This window comes from Microcaecilia unicolor, chromosome 4, assembly GCF_901765095.1.
Source record: "Microcaecilia unicolor chromosome 4, aMicUni1.1, whole genome shotgun sequence".
In the NCBI taxonomy this organism is placed as follows: Eukaryota; Metazoa; Chordata; class Amphibia; order Gymnophiona; family Siphonopidae; genus Microcaecilia; species Microcaecilia unicolor.
The window spans coordinates 172,924,449-172,946,817 of record NC_044034.1 but is presented as its reverse complement, the minus strand read 5'-3'; the positions used below and the strand labels follow the sequence as shown (position 1 = coordinate 172,946,817).

General features: G+C 43.6%; 1 protein-coding gene across 4 annotated transcripts in view; it reads left to right on the top strand.

Annotated features, from left to right (window-relative positions):
- USP47 (ubiquitin specific peptidase 47) overlaps positions 1–22,369 on the top strand; it is a 309,973-nt gene that overhangs the window by 166,187 nt on the left and 121,417 nt on the right. For 3 of the 4 annotated variants that reach the window (XM_030200978.1, XM_030200980.1, XM_030200981.1), the window contains exons 11-13: positions 1,996–2,163; positions 13,334–13,465; positions 14,574–14,650. In XM_030200978.1, coding sequence (XP_030056838.1) covers positions 1,996–2,163; positions 13,334–13,465; positions 14,574–14,650 — 377 coding nt within the window. The remainder of the gene's footprint in view (positions 1–1,995; positions 2,164–13,333; positions 13,466–14,573; positions 14,651–22,369) is intronic. The other variant, XM_030200979.1, reaches the window with a different exon arrangement.

Sequence of the window (22,369 nt, the reverse complement as noted above, 5' to 3'; positions counted from 1 at the left end):
AAAAGGACAGGCTATGCAAAAGGGGGCGGGGTTTGGGCAGTGTGACAGAACAGTATGTTTTAAGCCTGTAAAACTGCCTTTATTAAATCTTGAAGTGCATTTCTTTAGTTTGGCCAGCAGGCAGTGCATGTTATGTTTTAAGCTGTTACAAATAACTGACCTTTCCCTTCTTTAGTTAACATAGATAAAGGAAATGCCTGTAGTGATGTAACCAGCTTTTTAAAAATGTAGTTAACTGGGCTCTGATTGGCCCAGGAGCTTTTTTCATTTGAATTGTATTGGCTTTTGCCCCAGTTTCAGCCCGGGAGAAGAGAGAGAGAAAGCTCTTAGCTGAAGCTCTGTAAAACAGATATATTTGATAACCGGTGAGCAGCTATATGTCCTGATCTCCCCAGGTACTTTCTAGGAAGTCAACAGATGTTTAGTTAGTGTTATAATGGATTCATATTTCAGTTACCTGTTATTGTTTGCTGATTGCATATTTTCTGTCCAAGTGCTGAGAATAAACACATTTGTTTGTTCACCCTGCCTGTCTGGACTGATAAAGGATCCTGGTGGTTTGTGTGTTGGGTCTGTGAGTGCTTTCTGGGAACCGTGGGACCACGGGGAGTGTGGCCTCCAGTAAACTAGAAATCATTTGGGATAATTTGAGAGCGGGAGACTCACCCAGAGGTGGTTGTGACCCAGTCGGTGGGAGGAGGGTGCTAGTGTAGAGCACAAGCGGAAGGTGCAGGTGGACTTGATCTGTGCTGGAGATAGACCCTCTAAGTGGCCACGGGGTAAACTCAGACGGGTGGCTAGACATTTTGTGACAGGCAGGCTATTCAAATAAGGCAGGACAGGGGCGTGGCTGTGTAAAAGGGGTATGGCTTGGGCAGGGTTAAGATGTAATATCCAGTGACAACATCCAAGGGGGTGGGGAGTGGACATGGTTTGGACGTGGTTTGGGCAGTGATGTCATCAAAAGGGGCGAGAATGGGCATGGCTTGGGCATGTCCTCGCTTCTGATTGGCTGAAATCTAGAAGTTGTTTCTGGGAACTGTGGGACCACTGGGAGTGTAGCCTCCAGTAAACTAGAAATCACTGGGGATAATTTGAGAGCAGGAGACTCGCCCAGAGGCGGTAGTGACCCAGTCGGTGGGAGTAGGATGCTAGTGTAGAGCACAAGCAGCAGGTGCAGGCGGACCCTGAGCTGTTCTAGGGATAAACCCTCTAAGTGGCTGTGGGGTAACCCCAGGCAGGTGGCTAGGTGTTTCATGACAAGCGGGCTAAGCAAATACGGTGGGGACGGGTATGGCTGTGTAAAAGGGATGGGACTTGAGCAGGGTCAAGATGTAATATCCAATGACATTATCCAAGGGGGTGGGGAATGGGCATGGTTTGGATGATGATATCATCAAAAGAGGCAAGAGTGGGCGTGGCTTGGGCATGCCCATCTGATTGGCTGAAACCCCATAGGTGGATGTGGCACCTGTCAAATTTGACGAAAGCTATGGAGGTACACTACTGAGACGATACTAGGTCATTGGACCTTGGTCTATGTGGTTTATTGTTAATTAAAATTTGCTATGTCATCTTATAGCAGGTCAAACCAGTTTATATGTAGTTGTTCCTTTAACTCGGTTGGAGGCTTCTAGTTTTAGAGTCTCAAATTTGTAAATTGCTGTTCTAAGAGCCCATATTCTAGAAAACTGGTCTGTAATACTGTTAAGTGTTTTAGCATTTGCTTTAACCCTTTAGTGTCCAATGTTCCCATCAATCTGTTCCCATATGGCTTATTATGTGAACATTGGACACTAAAGGGTTAAAGTGGTTTGTCTAATGGTCTTCATCAGACAGACTTATTGCCCTGAAGGGAAAAAATATTTTAAAAATACATATTGCTTCAGTTGTGTGTGTGTGTGTGTGTTTTTTATTTTAAGATCATAAATTTTCCTGTGTTTGTTTTTCATCCATCACTAACCACTATTTTAATTCATTACTCTTCTGCTAAAGAAGTCTCCACAGACTGAGAGTTGCACTGATAGTGGAGCAGAGAATGAAGGTAGTTGTCACAGTGACCAGATGAGCAATGACTTTTCTAATGATGATGGAGTTGATGAAGGAATCTGTCTTGAAAGCAGTAGCAACACCGAAAGGATCTTAAAATCTGGCACGGAAAAGGTACTAGTCCAGAATAAAACATTTATAAAAACATTTTGAATGTCAAAGATGTCACAGTATTCTTTCAGTCACAAACCTAAATGGTTTGTTCGATTCTGTTCTGAACATACTTTGTCAATTTTATGTAGATATTATATTAGGGGAAGAAAGTTGTTTGTGTGTTGCTTTATTTATTTATTTATTTAACATATTTTTATTGAATACACCCGTGTTGCTTTATTTTGGTTTAAGAAGTGTGTGTAATGTCTGAAGCTGTTCATATTCTTCAAAGTTATAATGGCTTTACATTTTTACATGGTGCAATCCCATCATTTTTAATAAACAAGATATGCTACCAAGTATTCAGTGCAATCTGGGGAATGCTTTTCTGGCTACAGGAGGAGATAGATAGGTAGATACCTTTGTACCTCGCTATGCCTCTGTTTCTGAACAAACTGTACTTAATTTTTTCTTTCAGCAAGCAGGAGTGAGTTATACAGGTGTCTCATAGCTTAGAGCTTCAGTTCAGAATTCTTAGTATGCACATCCCTTCCATGTGCAATGATTTTCTCAACTTTGGCCAATGCTCCAGTGGTGGACCTCCACAGCCAACCTCTTTGCAGCAGTTATTTTTTACCCAGAGCCAGTATCAGTCAGTCCTAACTACAGATATATCATGCTTAACCTGGGATCTCACGTCAAAGCTTATCAGTCTCAGGGAAGTTGGTCAACTTACAAGAAGGCTCTTCACGTCAGCTACTTGGAGCTCAGGGCAATTTATTATGCTCTTAAAGTATTCCTCCACATTCTCCAAAATTTGTCAGTGTTAATATACATGGAGGAGCATTTTCGATATGACATCTAAAGATGAGGATAAAGCGAACATGCTAAACAGTTACTTCTCTTTGGTGTTCACGGAGAAAAATCCTGGAGAAGGACTGTGGTTGGCTGCTGAGGGAATATCTGGGAATGTAGTGGATACTGCACTATTTATGGAGGAAAGAGTTTATAAACAGCTTGAGAATCTGAAGGTGGACAAAGCTATTGGGCCGGATGGGATACATCTCAGGATACTGAGGGAGCTCAGAGAGGTCCTGGCGGGACCTCTTAAAGATTTATGTAATAGATCTTTAGAGACAGGAGAGGTTCCGCAAGATTGGAGACGAACGGATGTGGTCCCTCTTCACAAAAGTGGTGACAGGGAAGAAGTGGGAAACTACAGACCAGTAAGTCTCATGTCGGTGGTAGGAAAAATAATGGAGTTGCTGCTGAAAGAAAGTATAGTTAACTTTCTAGAAGCCAACGGGTTACAGGACCCGAGGCAATATGACTTTACCAAAGGAAAATCCTGCCAAATGAATCTTATTGACTTCTTTGACTGGGTGATCAAAGATCTAGATGAAGTACGTGCGCTAGATGTAATCTACTTGGATTTCAGCCAAGCCTTTGATACAGTCCCCCACAGAAGACTGGTGAATAAGCTGAAAGGGCTGAACTTAGGACCAAAAGTGGTGAACTGGATAAGAAACTGGTTGACCGACAGGTGGCAGAGGGTGGTGGTAAATGGAATCTGCTCGGAGGAAAGGAAGGTGAGCAGTGGAGTTCCTCAGGGGTTGGTGCTGGGGCCTATTCTGTTTAATATATTTGTGGGAGATATTGCTGAAGAGTTGGAAGGAAAGGTTTGCCTTTTTGTGGATGACAGGAAGATAGCCAATAGAGTGGATACTCTGGAAGGAGTAGAAACCATGAGAAGGGATCTCCAAACGTTAGAAGAATGGTCGAGGGTTTGGCAGTTAAAATTTAATGCAAAAATATGTAAATATTAATACTCCAGACTAATTTTGTGCCAATATCAAAAATATTTATTAACACAGGTAAATATACACATAATCACACTCTTATCACATTCATATCACTCACTCATACAGCTAACAGCCAGGTATAATTTTTTGCTGAAGATAATGGTACACGTGCATAACACCATAGATCTAAATAATAACACAATCAATGAATGGATGTTGTCAAGTCCACCCTGTTGAGAAAGTCCCAAGGGATGAGAGAACAGCAGAAGGCCCCACAATCATTTAACTTTGATTATCCAATGAGTCATCACAGCCACAAATCAAAAACTGATGTTGGCCTTCAAAGTTGATAACTCACATATTATTCTCTCACTGAAATCAAGCTCTTCAAATCCACCAGAGTGGGCGAATAGCATGAAATGCCAAGTTCGTCAAATCCACCAAAGTGGGCAAATAGCATAAAATGCCACCATCATTCAGCAGCCGTTAGACCTGCTGTTAGAAACAGTTCAATTGCTCCTCTGCTTTCCAATGTGAGACTGCATTTTGTACATCTTCGTCAGGAGAAGCAAATAAAATCACTGCAAACAAATCACTAAAAATAAACCTATCAACTACCCAATAGCTAAAGCAAATATATCTAATATATAAATCATGAAGTAATAAGAAAATAAGAAAAAAAAACCCGTGAAGCTGCTTTTAGTAAAAGAATAGTGCTGTGCAGACTTCTACGGTCTGTGCCCTGAGAATGGCAAGGACAAATCAAACTCGGGTATACATACTTGAAAATCTAAAGGTGGACAAAGCCGTGGGACCGGATGGGATCCACCCCAGGATATTGAGGGAGCTCAGAGAGGTTCTGGTGGGTCCTCTTAAAGATTTGCATAATAAATCCTTGGAGACGGGAGAGTTTCCATGGCATTGGAGAATAGCGGACGTGGTCCCTCTTCACAAAAGTGGTGATAGGGAAGAAGCTGGAAACTACAGGCCAGTAAGCCTCACTTCGGTTATTGGAAAAGTAATGGAAGCGATGCTGAAGGAAAGGATAGTGAATTTCCTGGAAGCCAATAAGTTACAAGATCCGAGACTACATGGTTTTACCAAAGGTAAATCGTGCCAAATGAATCTCATTGAATTCTTTGACTGGGTGACCGGAGAATTGAATCAGGGACGTGCTATAGACGTAATCTACTTAGATTTCAGCAAAGCTTTTGAAATGGTTCCCCACAGGAGGCTCTTGAATAAACTTGACAGACTGATGATAGGACCCGACGTAGTGAACTGGATTAGGAACTGGTTGACAGACAGACGCCAGAGGGAGGTGGTTAATGGAATTCGCTCGGATGAGGGAAAGGTGAGTAGTGGAGTGCCTCAGGGATCAGTGCTGGGGCCGATTCTGTTCAGTATATTTGTGAGTGACATTGCCGAAGGGTTAGAAGGTAAAGTTTGCCTTTTTGCGGATGATACTAAGATTTGTAACAGAGTGGACACCTGGAGGTAGTGGAAAACAGGAAAAAGGATCTGCAGAAGCTAGAAGAATGGTCTAAGGTTTGGCAATTAAAATTCAATGCGAAGAAATGCAAAGTGATGCACTTAGGGAGTAGAAATCCACAGGAGATGTGTGTGTTATGCAATGAGAGTCTGATATGTACAGACGGGGAGAGAGGATCTTGGGGTGATATTATCTGAGGATCTGAAGGCGACGAAACAGTGTGACAAGGCGGTGGCCATAGCTAGAAGGTTGCTAGGCTGTATAGAGAGAGGTGTGACCAGCAGAAGAAAAGAGGTTTTAATGCCCCTGTATAAGTCGTTGGTGAGGCCCCACCTGGAGTATTGTGTTCAGTTTTGGAATCCGTATCTTGCTAAGGATGTAAAAAGAATTGAAGTGGTGCAAAGAAAAGCTACAAGAATGGTATGGGATTTGCTTTACAAGACGTATGAGGAGAGACTTTCTGACCTGAACATGTATACCCTGGAGGAAAGGAGAAACAGGGGTGATATGATAGACGTTCAAATATTTTGAAAGTTATTAATTCTAAACAAACCTTTTCCTTAGATGGGAAGGCGGTAGAATTAGAGGACATGAAATGAGATTGAAGGGGGGCAGACTCAAGAAAAATGTCAGGAAGTATTTTTTCACGGAGAGAGTGGTGAATACTTGGAATGCCCTCCCGCAGGAGGTGGTGGAGATGAAAATGGTAACGGAATTCAAAAATGCGTGGGATAAACATAAAGGAATCCAGTTCAGAAGGAATGGATCCTCAGAAGCTTAGCGGAGATTGGGTGACAGAGCCGGTGGTGGGAGGCAAGGCTAGTGCTGGGCAGACTTCTACGGTCTGTGCCCTGAAATGGTAGGTACAAATCAAGGTCAGGTATATGCATAAAATAGCACATATGAGTTTATCTTGTTGGGCAAAGTGCCATAATTCTGCTAGTAGTCTACTGGCCTCAACGGAACTGGTTCCCACTTCTGAAGCTGTTCTTCCTCCTCAAAAGCTCAGTCAATTTCCATCATTGATGACTCAGCAGGTTGAGGGCATCTGCTTCATCCAGACATGAAATCTGTGGCCATCACAACCTGAAAATTGAGCAGTCTTTAGTCTCTTCCATTTTTATAGCTGCCAGGAGATCGTCTAGATGTACCTACACTTTCAAATGAAAGTGATTTACTACCTGGCATTCCTCTAATGTCCCTAATCCTGTAACATGTCCACCTGCTATATTTTGCAGTTCTTGAATCATCTGTATTGATAGGACGTTCAGATATCCTCTATTATATTACCTCTTTGTGCTCTCTCGGCCTTGCATGCCCCAGTGGATAACATTCCAGCTTCATACTGTAGTAGTCCCACATTTCATGAAGCGAATTCTACATGTCAAGCCTCCACTACTGAAGTCTTCTGTTCCCTGGGACCTTAATATAGTGCTAGCTTTGTTAATGAAGCTGCCGTTTAAGTCATTGAGGTCCTCTTCTTTGAAGTTCCTCACTGGAAGGTGCTCTTCCTTTTTGCAGTAACCTTGGCTAGAAGGGTGAATGAGCTTCAAGTGTTGGTAACGTATGAACCCATCACTCAGTTTCATCGTAACAAGATTGTTCTTTGAACCCACCTTAAAATGTTGCTGAAGGTGGTGCCACCCTTCCCCATCAATGAGGAAATGGTTCTATCTTTTTTTCAGTAAAGTGGTGTGGTAGCAGTGTGTGTTCAGTTTTGAAAGGGGGAAGGGAATGGGACTTCATACACCGCCTTTCTGTGTTTTTTTGCAACTACATTCATAGCAGTTTACATAGTATATGTAGGAACTTATTTGTACCTGGTACAATGGAGGGTTAAATGACTTGCCTAGAGTCACAATGAGCGGCAGTGGGAATCAAACCCAGTTCCCCACTGTACTAACCACTAAGCTACTCCTCCATTCCGAAGGTAATAAATAGAAATGAAACAAAATGTTGAAAACAAAATAAGATGATACCTTTTTATTGGACTAATTTAATACATTTTTGATTATCTTTCAAAGGCAATACCGCCTTCAAAAGAAACCTAAAAGCATTCCAATGACAGTCTCACAGGAAGAGGATTAGGGGTGGGTTAGATGAGAAACAGGGAGAGATGGATGGGTGATCAGAGGGTGACAAAGCAGTATAACTTTATGGTTTATAATGTGATCGAAAGCCCTGTCTGGTGGGTGACAAAGCAGTATAACTTTATGGTTTATAATGTGATCGAAAGCCCTGTCTGGTGGGTGTCAAAATATTTCTTCATTTTGTCTTCAACGGTCTTTCGTTCCTAGATTGTCTTAAAATTTCCTTTTAGTATTCTTACCATAAAATCACGCACCCAGCTCTCCCTGTTCTTACCAATAAAAAAGGTATCATCTTATTTTCAGCCCTCTTGCACTTGTTTGACAGGTCTGGGCTGTCAAAAGCTCAGACCTGTCAAACACAGGGGCTGGAGGTCCGTGGGACCACCAGACCCCAAACAGCATGGCCCTGATGGTCTAGTACCCCCACCCCGAGCCAGAAACATGGAGGCTTGGAGGTCCAGTGGTCCTCCCGACTTCCCCCCACCCCAGCACAAGTTTGATGGTGGGGGGCTGGAGATCCGGTGGGTCTCCAGCCCCACTAACCCCTTCTAGCTCCCCCCCCCCCCCCCCCCAAGTAAAGCCCTGGTGGCCCAGTGGGCAATGAATCAACCCCGCCCCCCCCCCCCCCCAACTTGGTGGTCTAAAGGCCCTCTTCCCCACCCCCCCCCCCATACCTTTGTTGGAGGAGGGAGACAGACTCCTCTTCCAGTAGCACTGCCTCGAAAATGGCGGTGCCCAGCCCTGCCCATTTCATCACACCATATAAAGGAGAAAGAGATGGTGTGAAGCCCCGCCCAGCAAATCCCAGGATGCACTGGGCAGGGCTGGGTGCCGCCATATTTGAGGTGGTGCTGTTGAGAGAGTCTACCTCCCTCCTTCACCAAAGGTAGGGAGGCAAGGAAGAAGGCCGCTAGACCACCAGGTCGGAGGTGGGGCTTGATTCACGGCCCACTGGGCTACCAGGGCTTTACTTGGGGGGATGACTAGGGGGGCTAGAGACCCACCGAATCTCCAGCCCCCCCAAACTTGGGTTGGGGGGACTGGAGGTCTGGTGGACCTCCATCCCCCATGTTGCTGGGGGGGGGGGGAGTGGGGTTCTTTCTCATACAAGGAGGGGGGATACATTGGATGGAATGGGAGCCTGCTAGCATGCAAATGCATGCGGGACAGGGCTCACCATTCCTCCCCAATGGTCTGCAAACCCTAACGCCAGCTCCGAGCTGGCATAGGGTTTGCCATGCTGCTCACTGATTATTGAGGGAGGAATAGGTTTAGCATTCATTTGCAAGCTACTTGCACTAAGAGCCCTGTTTGTATGCATTTGCGTACTAGCTGTTTTCAGGGCCCATGAGCACGATGTTTCACGCACTTGGGGACGCTGATCATGTAGCAGTAGCAAATGCAGGTGCTAGTATGGCGCTAATAGCCTCTAGTGCCCGTGTTTGCTTCTGATCATCTGCCCATTAGTTCCAGAGTAAATTCTTATCAGATTAGAGCTGCTGCAGCACTGGTAGCCCTGCTAACTTATGTATCACTTATTGCTATCCGAAAAATAGCAACATGGTTCTTGCTCCATACCTTTGTCACATTACTGCTTGGCCAGAATAAAAAGGCAAATAAAAGCCACAGCAACAGTCCAAAAAATTAGACAAGAAGCAGCCAGGAGAACCAGCCATTGGCTGACAAGTTAAAGAAGATTATTTAAAAAGAAAAAATAAATTAAATCAATCTTTGGTAATAAGTGTGCTTATATCACACTTAAAAAATCAGCGCCAAAAAAAAACCGCCTAAGTGAATTCTATATAGTATGCCTAAATTTAGGTGTACTTTATAGAATATGTCTAAATTTTGGCTCAGTTTATAGAATACGCCGAGCGCCTGTCCAGGTGACTAAATTGAGTCGCGGACAGTTAAGCCAAGTAAAACTTGGTGTAAATGCCGATGCCTAAGTTAGGCACAGACAGGTGTATTCTATAACAATGCACATAGATTTTAGAAATGCCCATGACCCACCCATTCCATGCTCCGTTTTCAGCTATGCACCTTAGAATTTACGCACATCACTTTACAGAATATGCTGAAACAGTTGTGTGTGTAAATTCTAATTAATACCAATTAATGTCAATAGTTGCTTGTTAAATGGCAGTTATTAGCGCTGATTAGCTTCTTAGTTAAGGTTGCGCGTGCAAACCTAGAATACGACTGGATTTGTGTGCGCAACGTAAGTCATGCTATATAGAATCCGGGGGGGTAGTGTCCTACTGTGTAAACATATTAGCAAAAGCCCAACATGTTTTGGCAGCAGAATACCTGCATTAGGGGCACATTTGGTCCTTATCATAGGAACATGACACACTAAAAATTGCCTGGACCCAACTTCAGTAGCAGACAGTCTTTGATTAAGCTGCTCTGACCAAGCTTCTCCCTTGAGTCAGCAACTCTCACATTCTGTCCGCGTGAGCTGCTTTTGAAATTGCAAAAAGTACAAAGAGTCTGAGGAGCCCTAAGCTGAGTCACCTATTTATGTGTTCGATTTGGACCTGTAGCAGGATAAATCAGGCACACAATCCCTCCTACCTCCCGAGAATTTGCCTGATTCTTTAAGCTTTGGTCCTCCATCAGAATGGCTGCCATGACCTGTAGCAGCAGTTTCAGTGGTAGGTAGACCTAATTCAGCCTGCAGCAGTCAGCATAAAAAGAAAATGTTGACTGCTACCAGCTGAACATTGACTGGCCTGAGTTTTTTTGAGTCAGTGTACAGTTTTCCCTCACTAGGCTTTGCTTAAGAGCTCATGGTGTAGAGGTGAAATGTCCATCTCAGGTTATATTTCCTATTTCCTCAGGAGGTCAGAATGCCCATGATTGCCTTTTGAATTATTCAAGTCTTTAGTAACAGTCTCTCTTTTCCTTTTCCCCTACCATCCTATATAATAATTCTCACCTCCAACGTTCTAATGTGCCTGGTACTGTGGCTTCCTCGGAGGTGGTCTGCTAGGCAGTTTAGAATGCACTGACACAAGTGATGTCACTGACAGCTGATTCCAAGGCAAGGGGAGGAGTAGGGAAACATGCTCCGCGTGTTTCCCTATTCCTCCCCCTGCCTGGGAAACAGCTGTCAGTGCCCCCCCTCGGCACAACACCCAAGCCCCTGCCCTGCAAAACTGTGAGCCAGACAGGGGGAGGAGCCTACTCCTCCGCCTGCCTACCAATCAGCTCTCAGTGCACCCCCTCAGTGCAACACTCAAGCCCCTCCACCCCGGCGCAGCACCCAAGCCCCTACCCCCCTCTCGGGCACATCAACTCCCTCGCCACCCGCAGCCGCCAATGCTAACGCTGTCCAGCCGCTGCTGCTTCACAGGCCACTGCTGCTTCTCCTGTGAAGCAGCAGCGGCTGGTACAAAAAGAAAAAAGCCAAAAAATGATTTTTAACCTGAGACGCGGCTCCGTAGACAGCCATCTGGCATTGGCTGTCGTCACTGCAGCCGCTCCTCTCCCCTCCACGTCACTGCCCCTGCAGGAAGACCCCGGAGGAGCGCAGCGACGTCAGAGGGGAGAGGAGGAGCGGCTGCATTGATGACAGCCAATGCCAGATGGCTGTCTACGGAGCCGCATCTCAGGTTAAAAATATTTTTTTGGCTTTTTTCTTTTTGTACCGGCCGCTGCTGCTCAACAGGAGACGCAGCAGCGGCCGGACAGCGTTAGTATTGGCAGCTGCGGGTGGCGAGGGGGTTGATGTGCCCGAGGGGGGGGTAGGGGCTTGGGTGATGCGCTGGGGGGGGGGGGGTAGGGACTTGGGTGATGCGCCGAGGGGGGAGGGGAGGGTCGCTGGACATGGGTGGCTGGAAGGGGAGCAGGGGAGAGAGGAGGGCCTTCACATGCGTGGCTGCAATGGCAGAGAAGGGTTGGTGGTTCCGGGGTCCTCAGACCAGATGGGTGGCTGCAGGGGGGGCATGGGAGACAGGAAGGACGCTGCAGTGGGGGGGGATTACCTTGCTAGCGCCCGTTTCATTGCCTACCGAATCGGGCCTTTTATACTAGTGACTTATAATTTCCCTCTCTCTTTTCTCTGTGATTTCTTACCCCATTGCAGCCCCTTCCTGCTCTCCTGTTGTGATTTTATTTTTTTCCTTCTGCTTGTAACCCACTCTGCTGTGTACTCTCAAGAGGCAGTATATCAAGAAACTAAACTAAATACATTGATGTATCTTAAAATATAGATGTCCTGAAGTCCATTAAATCCATGATAGTTTTGCAGATTAATATTCCAAACAGTGAAGTGTCTCAGCTGGTCATAAAATTTCCAGTTGTCAGATCTTCAATAACAAATGGAAATTTGGAGTTAACAAGTAACTTCCTGATGCAGACAGTCTGCTTGTCAGAGTGGTAAGGGCCACAAGAATAAGAAAGAAGCATTTCTCCTAAGCTTTGCTTGAGCAACATGCTTTCTGCTTCTCATGCAGTTGGCTTGCTCTGGTGCTATAAATCACATAGGAGGGAAGAAAAGAAAGGGCAAGAAAAAATGAGCAGCAGGAAGAGAAAGGGAGCGTGATAAATAGGGACTGAAGGGTGAAAAGGAAGAAAGAGAGGCAGCATCAACACAGAAATAGAGAAAAATGAAGGCAGATATATGGTCCATTCTGTCCATCCAGGACATGTACTATCCCTTCCTCTCCCTCAGGAGAAAAGGTAGAAAAGAGAACTTGGAGGTACTGCACCACTCTAAGAAGGAAAGGCTGTGCAGAAGAGGAGAGGAGCATAAGACTTTGATTGTGGCATTAAAAATGTATTATTCAAGTCTACCATGTTATAGTGACATAGTACCATAGTAACATAGTAGATGATAGCAGATAAAGGCCTCTTCAGTTCATCCAGTCTGCCCAACAAGATAAACTCAAAGCATAAGGTATGATGTGATATTGCATTACTTGTTTTCTTTGTTCCATATGTTCCAACCAGGGCTTTAAGATCTCCACAGTTGAACTTCAGGTCTACCTCCTTCAAGTCCAGTTAGATTAGAAGTCACAAGAAAAACATCTTTTTGCCTAGATGGCTTCCGGGCTGAAGAATATTACCTGGGGAAAATTAAGAATAAATCCTCCTTTTACCTGGGAAAATTAAGAATAAATCCTCCTTGAAGTTGGAAAAAGCTGTGAAACCCTAGCTCTTCAAGGAGGCTTACGGTTAGGTACCTGATCCACTTGTGGTCCTGGGGGTGTGACTGGTTATTGAGGCTGACTTGCTGTGTTTTTATATTCTTTTCTTCTTATACATTGTAACTTTTTACTCCTGTTGCTGGATTGTGAATACTGTACTAAATGTACTAAATATAGAAAAACTGAGATAGGTAAGAGGCTACAGAATGGAAGAAGATGATGAGGGGAGAGAGAGTAAAAAGAAAATAACCTAGGCAAGAAAAGAAATAAGGCATTGTGCAGTATTTTGGGGACATAGAAAACTGCCAGATAATAGTTTTGAAGTACATTTATGCCTGTTTTCTTCACCTTAGGCATCTAACTGCCCAAAAGATGTGCTGACATATGTCATTATCCTATAAAACACTGATTGAATCCCATATATTAATCCCAAGGAAAACAGATCTGTGAGTGTAAAATTTAGTTTTACCTCTTACTGTAGTTGGATCTGAAATTTTACCCCGTTCTCAGCATTTCATATCTTATGAGACTACTACATAGAGCTTTTCTTATATGTTCATGTGAAGAGCTATAGCGCAGATACTGTAAATAGCATATTAAAATATGGTCCATTCTTTTGATATGTTTTGTTCTGTTTTTTTTGTTTTTGTCTAGAATTCCTCACCATATGAACTTTTTTCAGTTATGGTTCATTCAGGAAGTGCGGCTGGGGGCCATTACTATGCCTGTATAAAATCCTTTGATGATGATCAGTGGTACAGTTTTAATGATCAACATGTTAGTAGGGTGAGCAAACACTACATGCATCTTCTGAGTCTGTTGCTTCATATTTGTCTCTCCTGTGACGGCAGCACTTTCCATCATTATAGAATCTGTGTGTTCTTTTAAGTTCCAACTGATGCTGCACATTGTAATTTTTCATAAAAGAGCAATTAAAGCTTTTTTTTTTTTTACTTTAAAGTTTTATAAACCAAGGTAAATGAACTAATGACTAACCTAAAATATATAGAGAGTCTAGAGAGTCAGTGGAAGAACAGACTTTGAAACAAAGACTATGGAAGTTTTCTAACTTGTGTTTATGGCATTTGCAAAAGCATTCTTTTGTCCATGTCCCAGTTATAGTTCTTTCCATTGATGTGCACATTTCAGTACTCAGGAGTTGGTTTCAGCAAGATCCCACACTATGTAAAAGTGCTCCTTATGCAGTGGGCAGACTGCTTTACTTTACAGTCGCAGGTTTTGCATTCAGTAGAGTATCCCTATTGCACTCCTTCGATTTTTAACTTGCCAACTCCAATATCTTCCAAATTGTCCATTGTTCTGCCCCTTCATGGAGCTGCGCATGATGCCCATATGTTCCATCGCAAGTGTTGTCATGCGGAAGCTTCTCTATGACTACAGGGGTGTTTTTTGCAACAATTTGGCCGTTGTCTGGTGTTCTCTGCCAATTCTAAGTTAGCAAAAGTATTCAATTGAGTGACACTTCCTTATAATTTGTAATATACTCTTTCTTTATTAAATCTAATAATGTTGGACTGGCCCTGTGATTTAATAGTACAGATATGTATAGTCACTCAGGGTGCCTGATTTTGGGTCTTCTATCTGCCAGGGCTAGCATGGTCATACAGAGATAATGTGGTTGAAAACCAAAGTAGGGAAGGAGGAGGGCGAAGAAAAGTCATGCGTTGCAGAGCCAATCAGAGAAAGATCACTTGGACAATTATGAGAGAAATATATGCCATAAAAATGTCTAATTACAATACATTTCTACAATGGAAACATCACATTTTCAGTGTTTTCTGTACACCAACTATTCTGTTAATATTTCTCATTTTTTATAGTATTTCAAATAATCTACTACAGTATCTTGCAGTGTAATTTTCTTTATCGATAGATAACTCAAGAAGATATTAAGAAAACTTATGGCGGGTCTTCAGGAAGCCGAGGCTACTATTCTAGTGCCTTTGCAAGGTTGGTAATGCTTTTAACAATAAAGATGGGATAATATTCTTGAGGTTAGTTTCTTTATACCAACTTTGTTGTTGCTGTTTAAAATCAACTTATGAATAGAGAGTAACAACAACAAAAATGAGATGGTTTATAATGACATTAAGAGTAACACAAAGAGAATCTGGAATGAAGAGAATAGACTTGCAGTTGGTTCCACTGTATATAAGATGACAACAGATTAAGTGATTTGGCCATCCTATAAGAATGTCCTAGAACAGATTGCCCTGGAACATTTAACATGCAGTGACAGAAAGGTGTGAAAGCCAGAGGTATATCATGTAGCAGATGGGTGGATTATATCAAAGATATATTCAATTAACATTAATAAATATAAAAGCAACATCAGGAGCTTATGACTTGTTCCTTGCACCTTCTTTCAACACCAATTGGAAGAAGATAATTGAAGAACTGAGATTCACAGACAGAGGTATTACAAATTCATAATAAGGACTGTTCAATGCATGTTCAATTTTTCTGTCTGTTGAGGCTGTAAAGACTCAAATGCGTCATGTAGGTGATATATCCTGTTCATGGAGGAGAGAATGCTCACTATCACAGTAATGATCCCTACTGGTTCAAGAGCAGTGCTGAGAGTTGTAGTCTCCAGGGTATATTCTTCAAGCCATGGTGAGAAAGGGGACCTAGGTCATTCCTGAGGTTGTTGTGGAGGAAAGGGGATTAAAAACTAAACTAGTAGAAAAGTCCCATTTCCAATTTATGAGGGGCGGGGGGGAGGAGGCAGCAGGAAGGAAAAGAGCTTACTTCATAACCACAAAATCCCATAGATCCCTCAAATATAAGTACATAAGTATTGCCACACTGGGACAGACCAAAGGTCCATCAAGCCCAGCATCCTGTTTCCAACAGTGGCCAATCCAGGTCAAAAATTCCTGGCAAGAGCCCAGAAAACTCAATACATTTTATGCTGCTTATCCCAGAAATGAGAACGGTCGCAAAATAAAGGGACACCGTTAGCAGTGAATGGTGAACAATATCCCTGGTGACTGGTTGAGACGTTCCCTTAGTATAAGGCGCACCTCTTTGTTTTTCTACTAGTTATATATTGCTATTATAAAGAGTCCTAGTAGAATATTGCCTTAGGAAATTAACAGTTATCCCAGAAATAAGCAGTGGTTTATCCTCAAGTCAATTTAATAATGGTCTATGGACTTTTCCTTTAGGAAGCCTTCCAGATCCTTTTTAAACAACGCTAAGCCTTTACCACATTCTCTGCCAACAAATTCCAGAGTTTAATTACACATTGAGTGAAGAAATATTTTCTCCGATTCGTATTAAATTTACTACTTTGTAGCTTCATCACATGCCCCCTAGTCCTAGTATTTTTGGAAGGAGTAAACAAATGATTCATGTCTACCCGTTCCACTCCACTCATTATTTTATAGACCTCTATCATATCTCCCCTCAGCCATCTCTTCTCCAAGCTGAAGAGCCCTCGATGCTTCAGCCTTTCCTCATAGGGAAGTTGTCCCATCCCCTTTATCATTTTTGTCGCCCTTGTCTGTACCTGTTCTAATTCCGCTATATCTTTTTTAAGATGCGACGACCAGAATTCAACACAATATTCGAGGTTTCGGTCGCACCATGGACCAATAAAAAGTCATTTTAACGCCCTCACTTTTGTTTTTCATTCCTTTCCTAATAATACGCAACATTCTATTTGCTTTCTTAGCTGCCGCAGCACACTGAGCAGAGGATTTCAACGTATCATCAACAACAACGCTGAGATCCCTTTCTTGGTCAGTGATTCCTAATGTGGAACCTTGCATGGCAAAGCTATAACTCGGGTTCCTCTTTCCCACATGCATCACTTTGCACTTGCTCAAATTAAACGTCATCTGCCATTTAGACACCCAGTTTCATAAGGTCCTCTTGTAATTTTTCACAATCCTCTTGCGATTTAACCACTTTGAATAGCTTTGTGCTGTTCACAAATTTAATTACCTCACTAGTTGCGCCCATCTCTAGATCATTTATAAATATTTTAAAAAGCAGCAGTCCCAGCACAGACCCTGAGGAACCCCACTATCTACCCTTCTCCATTGAGAATACTGACCATTTAACCCTACTCTCTGTTTTCTATCCTTTAACCAGTTTTTAATCCACAATAGGACACTACCTCCTATCTAATGACTCTCCAATTTCTTCTGGAGCCTTTCATGAGATACTTTGTCAAACGCCTTCTGAAAATCCAGATGCACAATATCAACATGTTTGTTCACCCCATCAAAAAAATGTAATAGATTGGTGAAGCAAGATTTCCCTTCACTAAATCCATGCAGGATTTCCCTTCACTAAATCCATGTTGACTTTGTCTCATTAATCCATGTTTTTGAATATGCTCTGTAATTTTCTTCTTTATAACAGTCTCTACCATTTTGCCCGGCACCGAAGTCAGGCTCACCGGTCTATAATTTCCCGGATCCTCTCTGGAACCTTTTTTAAATATCGGCATTACATGGGCTACCTTCCAATCTTCCTGTACCACACTCGATTTTAAAGATAAATTTCATATTACTAACAATAGTTCCGCCTGTTCATTTTTCAATTCTATCAGTACTTGGGGATGAATACCATCCGGTCCAGGAGGTTTTCTACTTTGCAATTTGTCAAATTGCCCCATTACATCCTCTAGGTTTATAGAGATTTCATTCAGTTTCTCCAACTCGTCAGCTTCGAATACCATTTCTGGCACCGGTATCTCTCCCAAATCTTCCTCAGTGATGACCGAAGCAAAGAATTAATTTAATCTCTGCACTATGGCTTTGTCTTCCCTGATTTCCAACCGATTCTTTTGCCGGCTTCCGGCTTTTAATATACCTAAAAAAATTTTTTACTATGTGTGTTTGCCTCAAAGTCTCTCTTTGCCTTCCTTATAAGTGCTTTGCATTTGACTTGACCTTCCTTATGCTGTTTCTTATTATTTTCAGTTGGTTCCTGCTTCCATTTTCTGAAGGATTTTCTGTTTGCTCAAATAGCTTCCTTCACCTCACATTTTAACCATGCCAGCTGTCGTTTGGTCTTCCGCCCTCCTTTTTTAATACACGGAATATATGTGGCCTGGGCTTCCAGGATGGTATTTTTGAGCAGCATCCATGCCAGATGTAAATTTTTGACCCTCGCAGATTGTCCTGTAATTTTCTTTTTTTTCAGCGTTCTCATTTTATCATAGTCTCCTTTTTGAAACTAGGAGTCACGGACCAAGAAAGGGATCTAGGTGTCGTCGTTGATGATACGTTGAAACCTTCTGCTTAGCGTGCTGCTGCGGCTAAGAAAGTAAATAGAATGTTAGGTATTATTAGGAAAGGAATGGAAAACAAAAATGAGGATGTTATAATGCCTTTGTATCGCTCCATGGTGCGACCGCACCTCGAATATTGTGTTCAATTCTGGTCGCCGCATCTCAAAAAAGATATAGTGGAATTAGAAAAGGTGCAGAGAAGGGCAACGAAAATGATAAAGGGGATGGGACGGCTTCCCTATGAGGAAAGGCTAAAGCGGTTAGGGCTCTTCAGCTTGGAGAAAAGGCAGCTGAGGGGAGATATGATAGAGGTCTGTAAAATAATGAGTGGAGTTGAACGGGTAGATGTGAAGCGTCTGTTCACGCTTTCCAAAAATACTAGGACTAGGGGGCATGCAATGAAGCTACAATGTAGTAAATTTGAAACGAATCAGAGAAAATGTTTCTTCACTCAACGTGTAATTAAACTCTGGAATTCGTTGCCAGAGAATGTGGTAAAGGCGGTTAACTTGGCGGAGTTTAAAAATGATTTGGACGGCTTCCTAAAGGAAAAGTCCATAGACCGTTATTAAATGAACTTGGGGAAAATCCACTATTTCTGGGATAAGCAGTATAAAATGTTTTGTACATTTTTGGGATCCTGCCGGGTATTTGTGACCTGGATTGGCCACTGTTGGAAACAGGATGCTGGGCTCGATGGACCTTTGGTCTTTCCCAGTATGGCAATAATTATGTACTTATGCCTCACTTTACTGCTGAATGATGATGTGATCAGACCTTCAAAGCAGCCAGTCACAGATAGAATACTATATTCAGTAGTTGTAATTCAAGTGTCTAATAGCATTTAATCTTTGATATGGAACTAGTTTCCTGTTGCATATGGAGTACATTTCAGGCCACACTGCATGATCTAGTTTGTCTTTGGAAAATGAGCCAAAGTGAGAGACCAAAATATTTTGGTATCAAGCTGTGAAAGTTGCAGTCTAATTTAGATCTGTGGTTTTTCAAATAGCCAAAAGGAAAAGCTATTTATTATTCTTTCTATAAACATTCTGGTTTTTTTATTTGAATTTTGAACTGAATAAATTGAAAGTACTTAAGAAAATGTGGTGGGTTTTTTTCTTGTAGATTAATGTTCTAAAGTCAACTCAGAAGTTATAAATTTGTATTTTTTCCCATGCTATAGATTTCATAAAATGTAAGTTGAAAAAAAGTAAAATGCAATTTAAAAATAGATTGGCTTGAAAAGCTGCTTTTTATTTCATAGCAGTAGTTTGCAATTTAAGCAATTATTTAGAATTTTTAATTAGATTCTCCGAGGACAAGCAGTCTGCTTGTTCTCACAAGTGGGTCGACGTCCGCTTCGGCCCAGGAAGCGGCAAAATTTTTCCAGCAAAAATATAAAACTTTGCCAGTGTTTTCTGGCGCACGAGCAGCGCGCATGACTTCCCGCCCATCGCAAGCGTGTCTCTGTTCTTTTTGTCCGCACGAGATGACAGCATTTTTTTCTGTTCTCCACAATTTTTGGCCCAGGAACAAGAGTCTGACGACTTTTTTCACTATTTTTTAAAATTTCTTTTAAATGTTTTACTCCTGTAGTTTCCTTTAGTGTTTTTTGCCCTATTTTTAAGTTTACTTTCTTTTCGACGCGTCCAGCCTTTAGGCCGCGCAGTCGGTTTTCCCCCTTTTTGTGCCCTTCACTTTTTTGGCACAATCGCGTTGTTTGATTCCGCCGAAGCCGTTTTTCCTTCCACGTCATCGAGGACACCCAGCGACTTCAAACGTTGTACTTGGTGCAGCCGGACCATCTCAGGTACCGATACCCACGCCTGGTGTATCCAGTGCCTTGGGCCCGACCATAGCCAACCCCTTGTAGTCTGTGTCTTTGTATGAAGAAACAGAGTCAAGTGTCTTAAGAAGCCCAGCAAGAAAATCTTTTTGGGGCTTGGACAGGTCCCTCGACAACGACATCGGTACCGAGGTCGGCGGCGTCGACATCGAGAGGAGCATCAACATTGGAAGGAGATGTAATGGCTGCCTTGAGACCAACTCATGCTGAGAGCAGTGATACGTCGAGTGGGTCTCCACCTGCTTCTAGGCCTCCTGTTATGTAGGCCCCCCGGGATCGACCTTCGTTTGACCTGGCCCCGAGGACACGTGAGGATTCCACGTCCTCCTTATCGGTGCCGAGGAGTCTCGACCGGCGTTGAACGAAGGCTAAGGAGCACCGTCATTGTTCTCCTTCGACACACGGTGCCAGGAGCTCCTATGGAAGTTGAGGATGAGCCCAGGGCTGAGATACTCTAGGTCCAGGATTATCCTTCTCCACCTAGAGAGGCTGTGACGGCTCCTCTACATAAGGTACTGAAGGAAGTCCTTTTGCGAAACTAGTCGTTTTTTTTTGTCAGGCCCCGTGATCCCGAAGAAAACTGAATCCAAGTATCGGATCCACGGTGAACCTAGATTGATGAGGTCTTAGTTACCCCACAGTTCCATGGTGGTGGACTCCGCCCTCAAGGGAGCCAAGAGTACTAGGGACTATGCGTCGGCGCCCCCAGGCAGGCAAGCTAGGACTTTTGATTCTTTTGAGAGGAAAACGTATCAGGCTGCTATGCTCCCCGCCAAAATTTAATCTTACCAGCTCTTCACGAGCATCCACTTGCGGAACTCGGTGAGGCAACTGTCCAGCTTGGTTGATGCACTCCCTCCGGAGCAGGCCGAACCTTTTTGCCAGGTGGTCAGGCAGCAGAAGGCGTGTTGAAAATTTCTGGTCAGGGGTACGTTCGACACTTTTGATATAACATCCAGGATCGCTGCCCAAGGTATAGTGATGCGCAGACTCTCATGGCTGCGTGTCTCTGACCTGGATCATTCGGTCCAGCAGCGGGTGGCAGATGTTCCTTGCCGAGGGGATAACCTTTTTGGTGAGAAAGTAGAGGATCTAGTTGACCAGATCAAGAAGCATAATGATGCTATGGATTCTCTCTCCCGCCAGGCGTCTTCTGCTACTACCTCCTCATCTAGGAGGTTTTTTGGAGGGAAGAGGAGTGCTCCCTATTCCTATGCTAGGCTTAGGTACACTCCTGCTTCTCAGCAGCCTGCCCAGGCTCAGTCCCAGCACGCTCGTTCTCATCAACAGCGTGTGCCTAAGGCCACTGCGGCTCCCCAGCAAAAGCAAGGGACGGGCTTTTGAGTGGCTCCAGTTCAGCATAGCCTAAACTTGTCCGTACCGGATGACTTGCCGGTTGGGGGGAGGTTAATGTTTTTTCACCAAAGGTGGCCTCTTATAACCTCCGACCGGTGGGTTCTTGAAATAGTCTGGTTAGGATACACCCTCAATCTGGAATCCAAGCCTCCAAATTGTCCACCGGGAGCTCAGTCCTACAGCTCCCAGCACAAGCAGGTACTTGCAGAGGAACTCTCTGCCCTTGTAAATGCCCAAGCGGTCGAACCCGTTCCACCAGGGGAAGAAGGGCTGGGATTTTATTCCAGGTACTTCCTTGTGCAAAAGAAAACAGGGGGGACGCGTCCCATCCTAGACCTAAGGGCCATGAACAAATTTCTTATCTGACAAAAGTTCAGTATGGTTTCCCTAGGCAGCCTTCTTGCCATGATTCAGGAAAATGATTGGCTATGCTCTCTGGACTTAAAGGATGCTTAAACACACATCTTGATACTCCCAGCTCACAGGAAGTACTAGCCTGGCGTCTGCACCCAGAGTGTTACAAAATGCCTAGCTGTAGTCGCAGCATCGCTACGCAGACTGGGAGTGCATGTGTTTCCTTATCTCGATGATTGGCTGGTGAAGAGCACCTCAAAGGAAGGTGCTCTGGAGTCCATGCGAATGACTATTCAGGTGCTGGAGCTACTGGGGTTCGTCATAAATTATTCCAAGTCCCATCTCATCCCAGTCCAAAAAATTGGAATTCATTAGAGCTCTGCTGAACACTCAAGACAGCTCGAGCTTATCTCCCCGAGGCAAGGGCAGACAACCTTCTGTCCCTGTTGTCCATGGTTTGAGCGTCTCAGCAGGTCACGGCTCATCAGATGTTGAGACTTCTGGGGCACATGGCCTCCACAGTTCATGTAACGCCCATGGCATGTCTACATATGAGATCAGCTCTATGGACCCTAGCTTCCCAGTGGTTTCAAGCTGCGGGGGATCTAGAGGATATAATCCAACTGTCCACCGATTTTCGGAATTCTCTTCAGTGGTGGACGATTTGATCCAATTTGACTGTGGGGCGACCATTCCAAATTCCTCAGCCACTAAAAGTGCTGACGATGGATGCATCTCTCCTGGGGTGGGGAGCTCATGTAGATGGGCTCCACACTCAGGGAGCCTGGTCCTTTCAGGAAAAAGGTCTGCAGATCAACCTCCTGGAACTAAGAGCGATCTGGAATTCTCTAAAGGCTTTCAG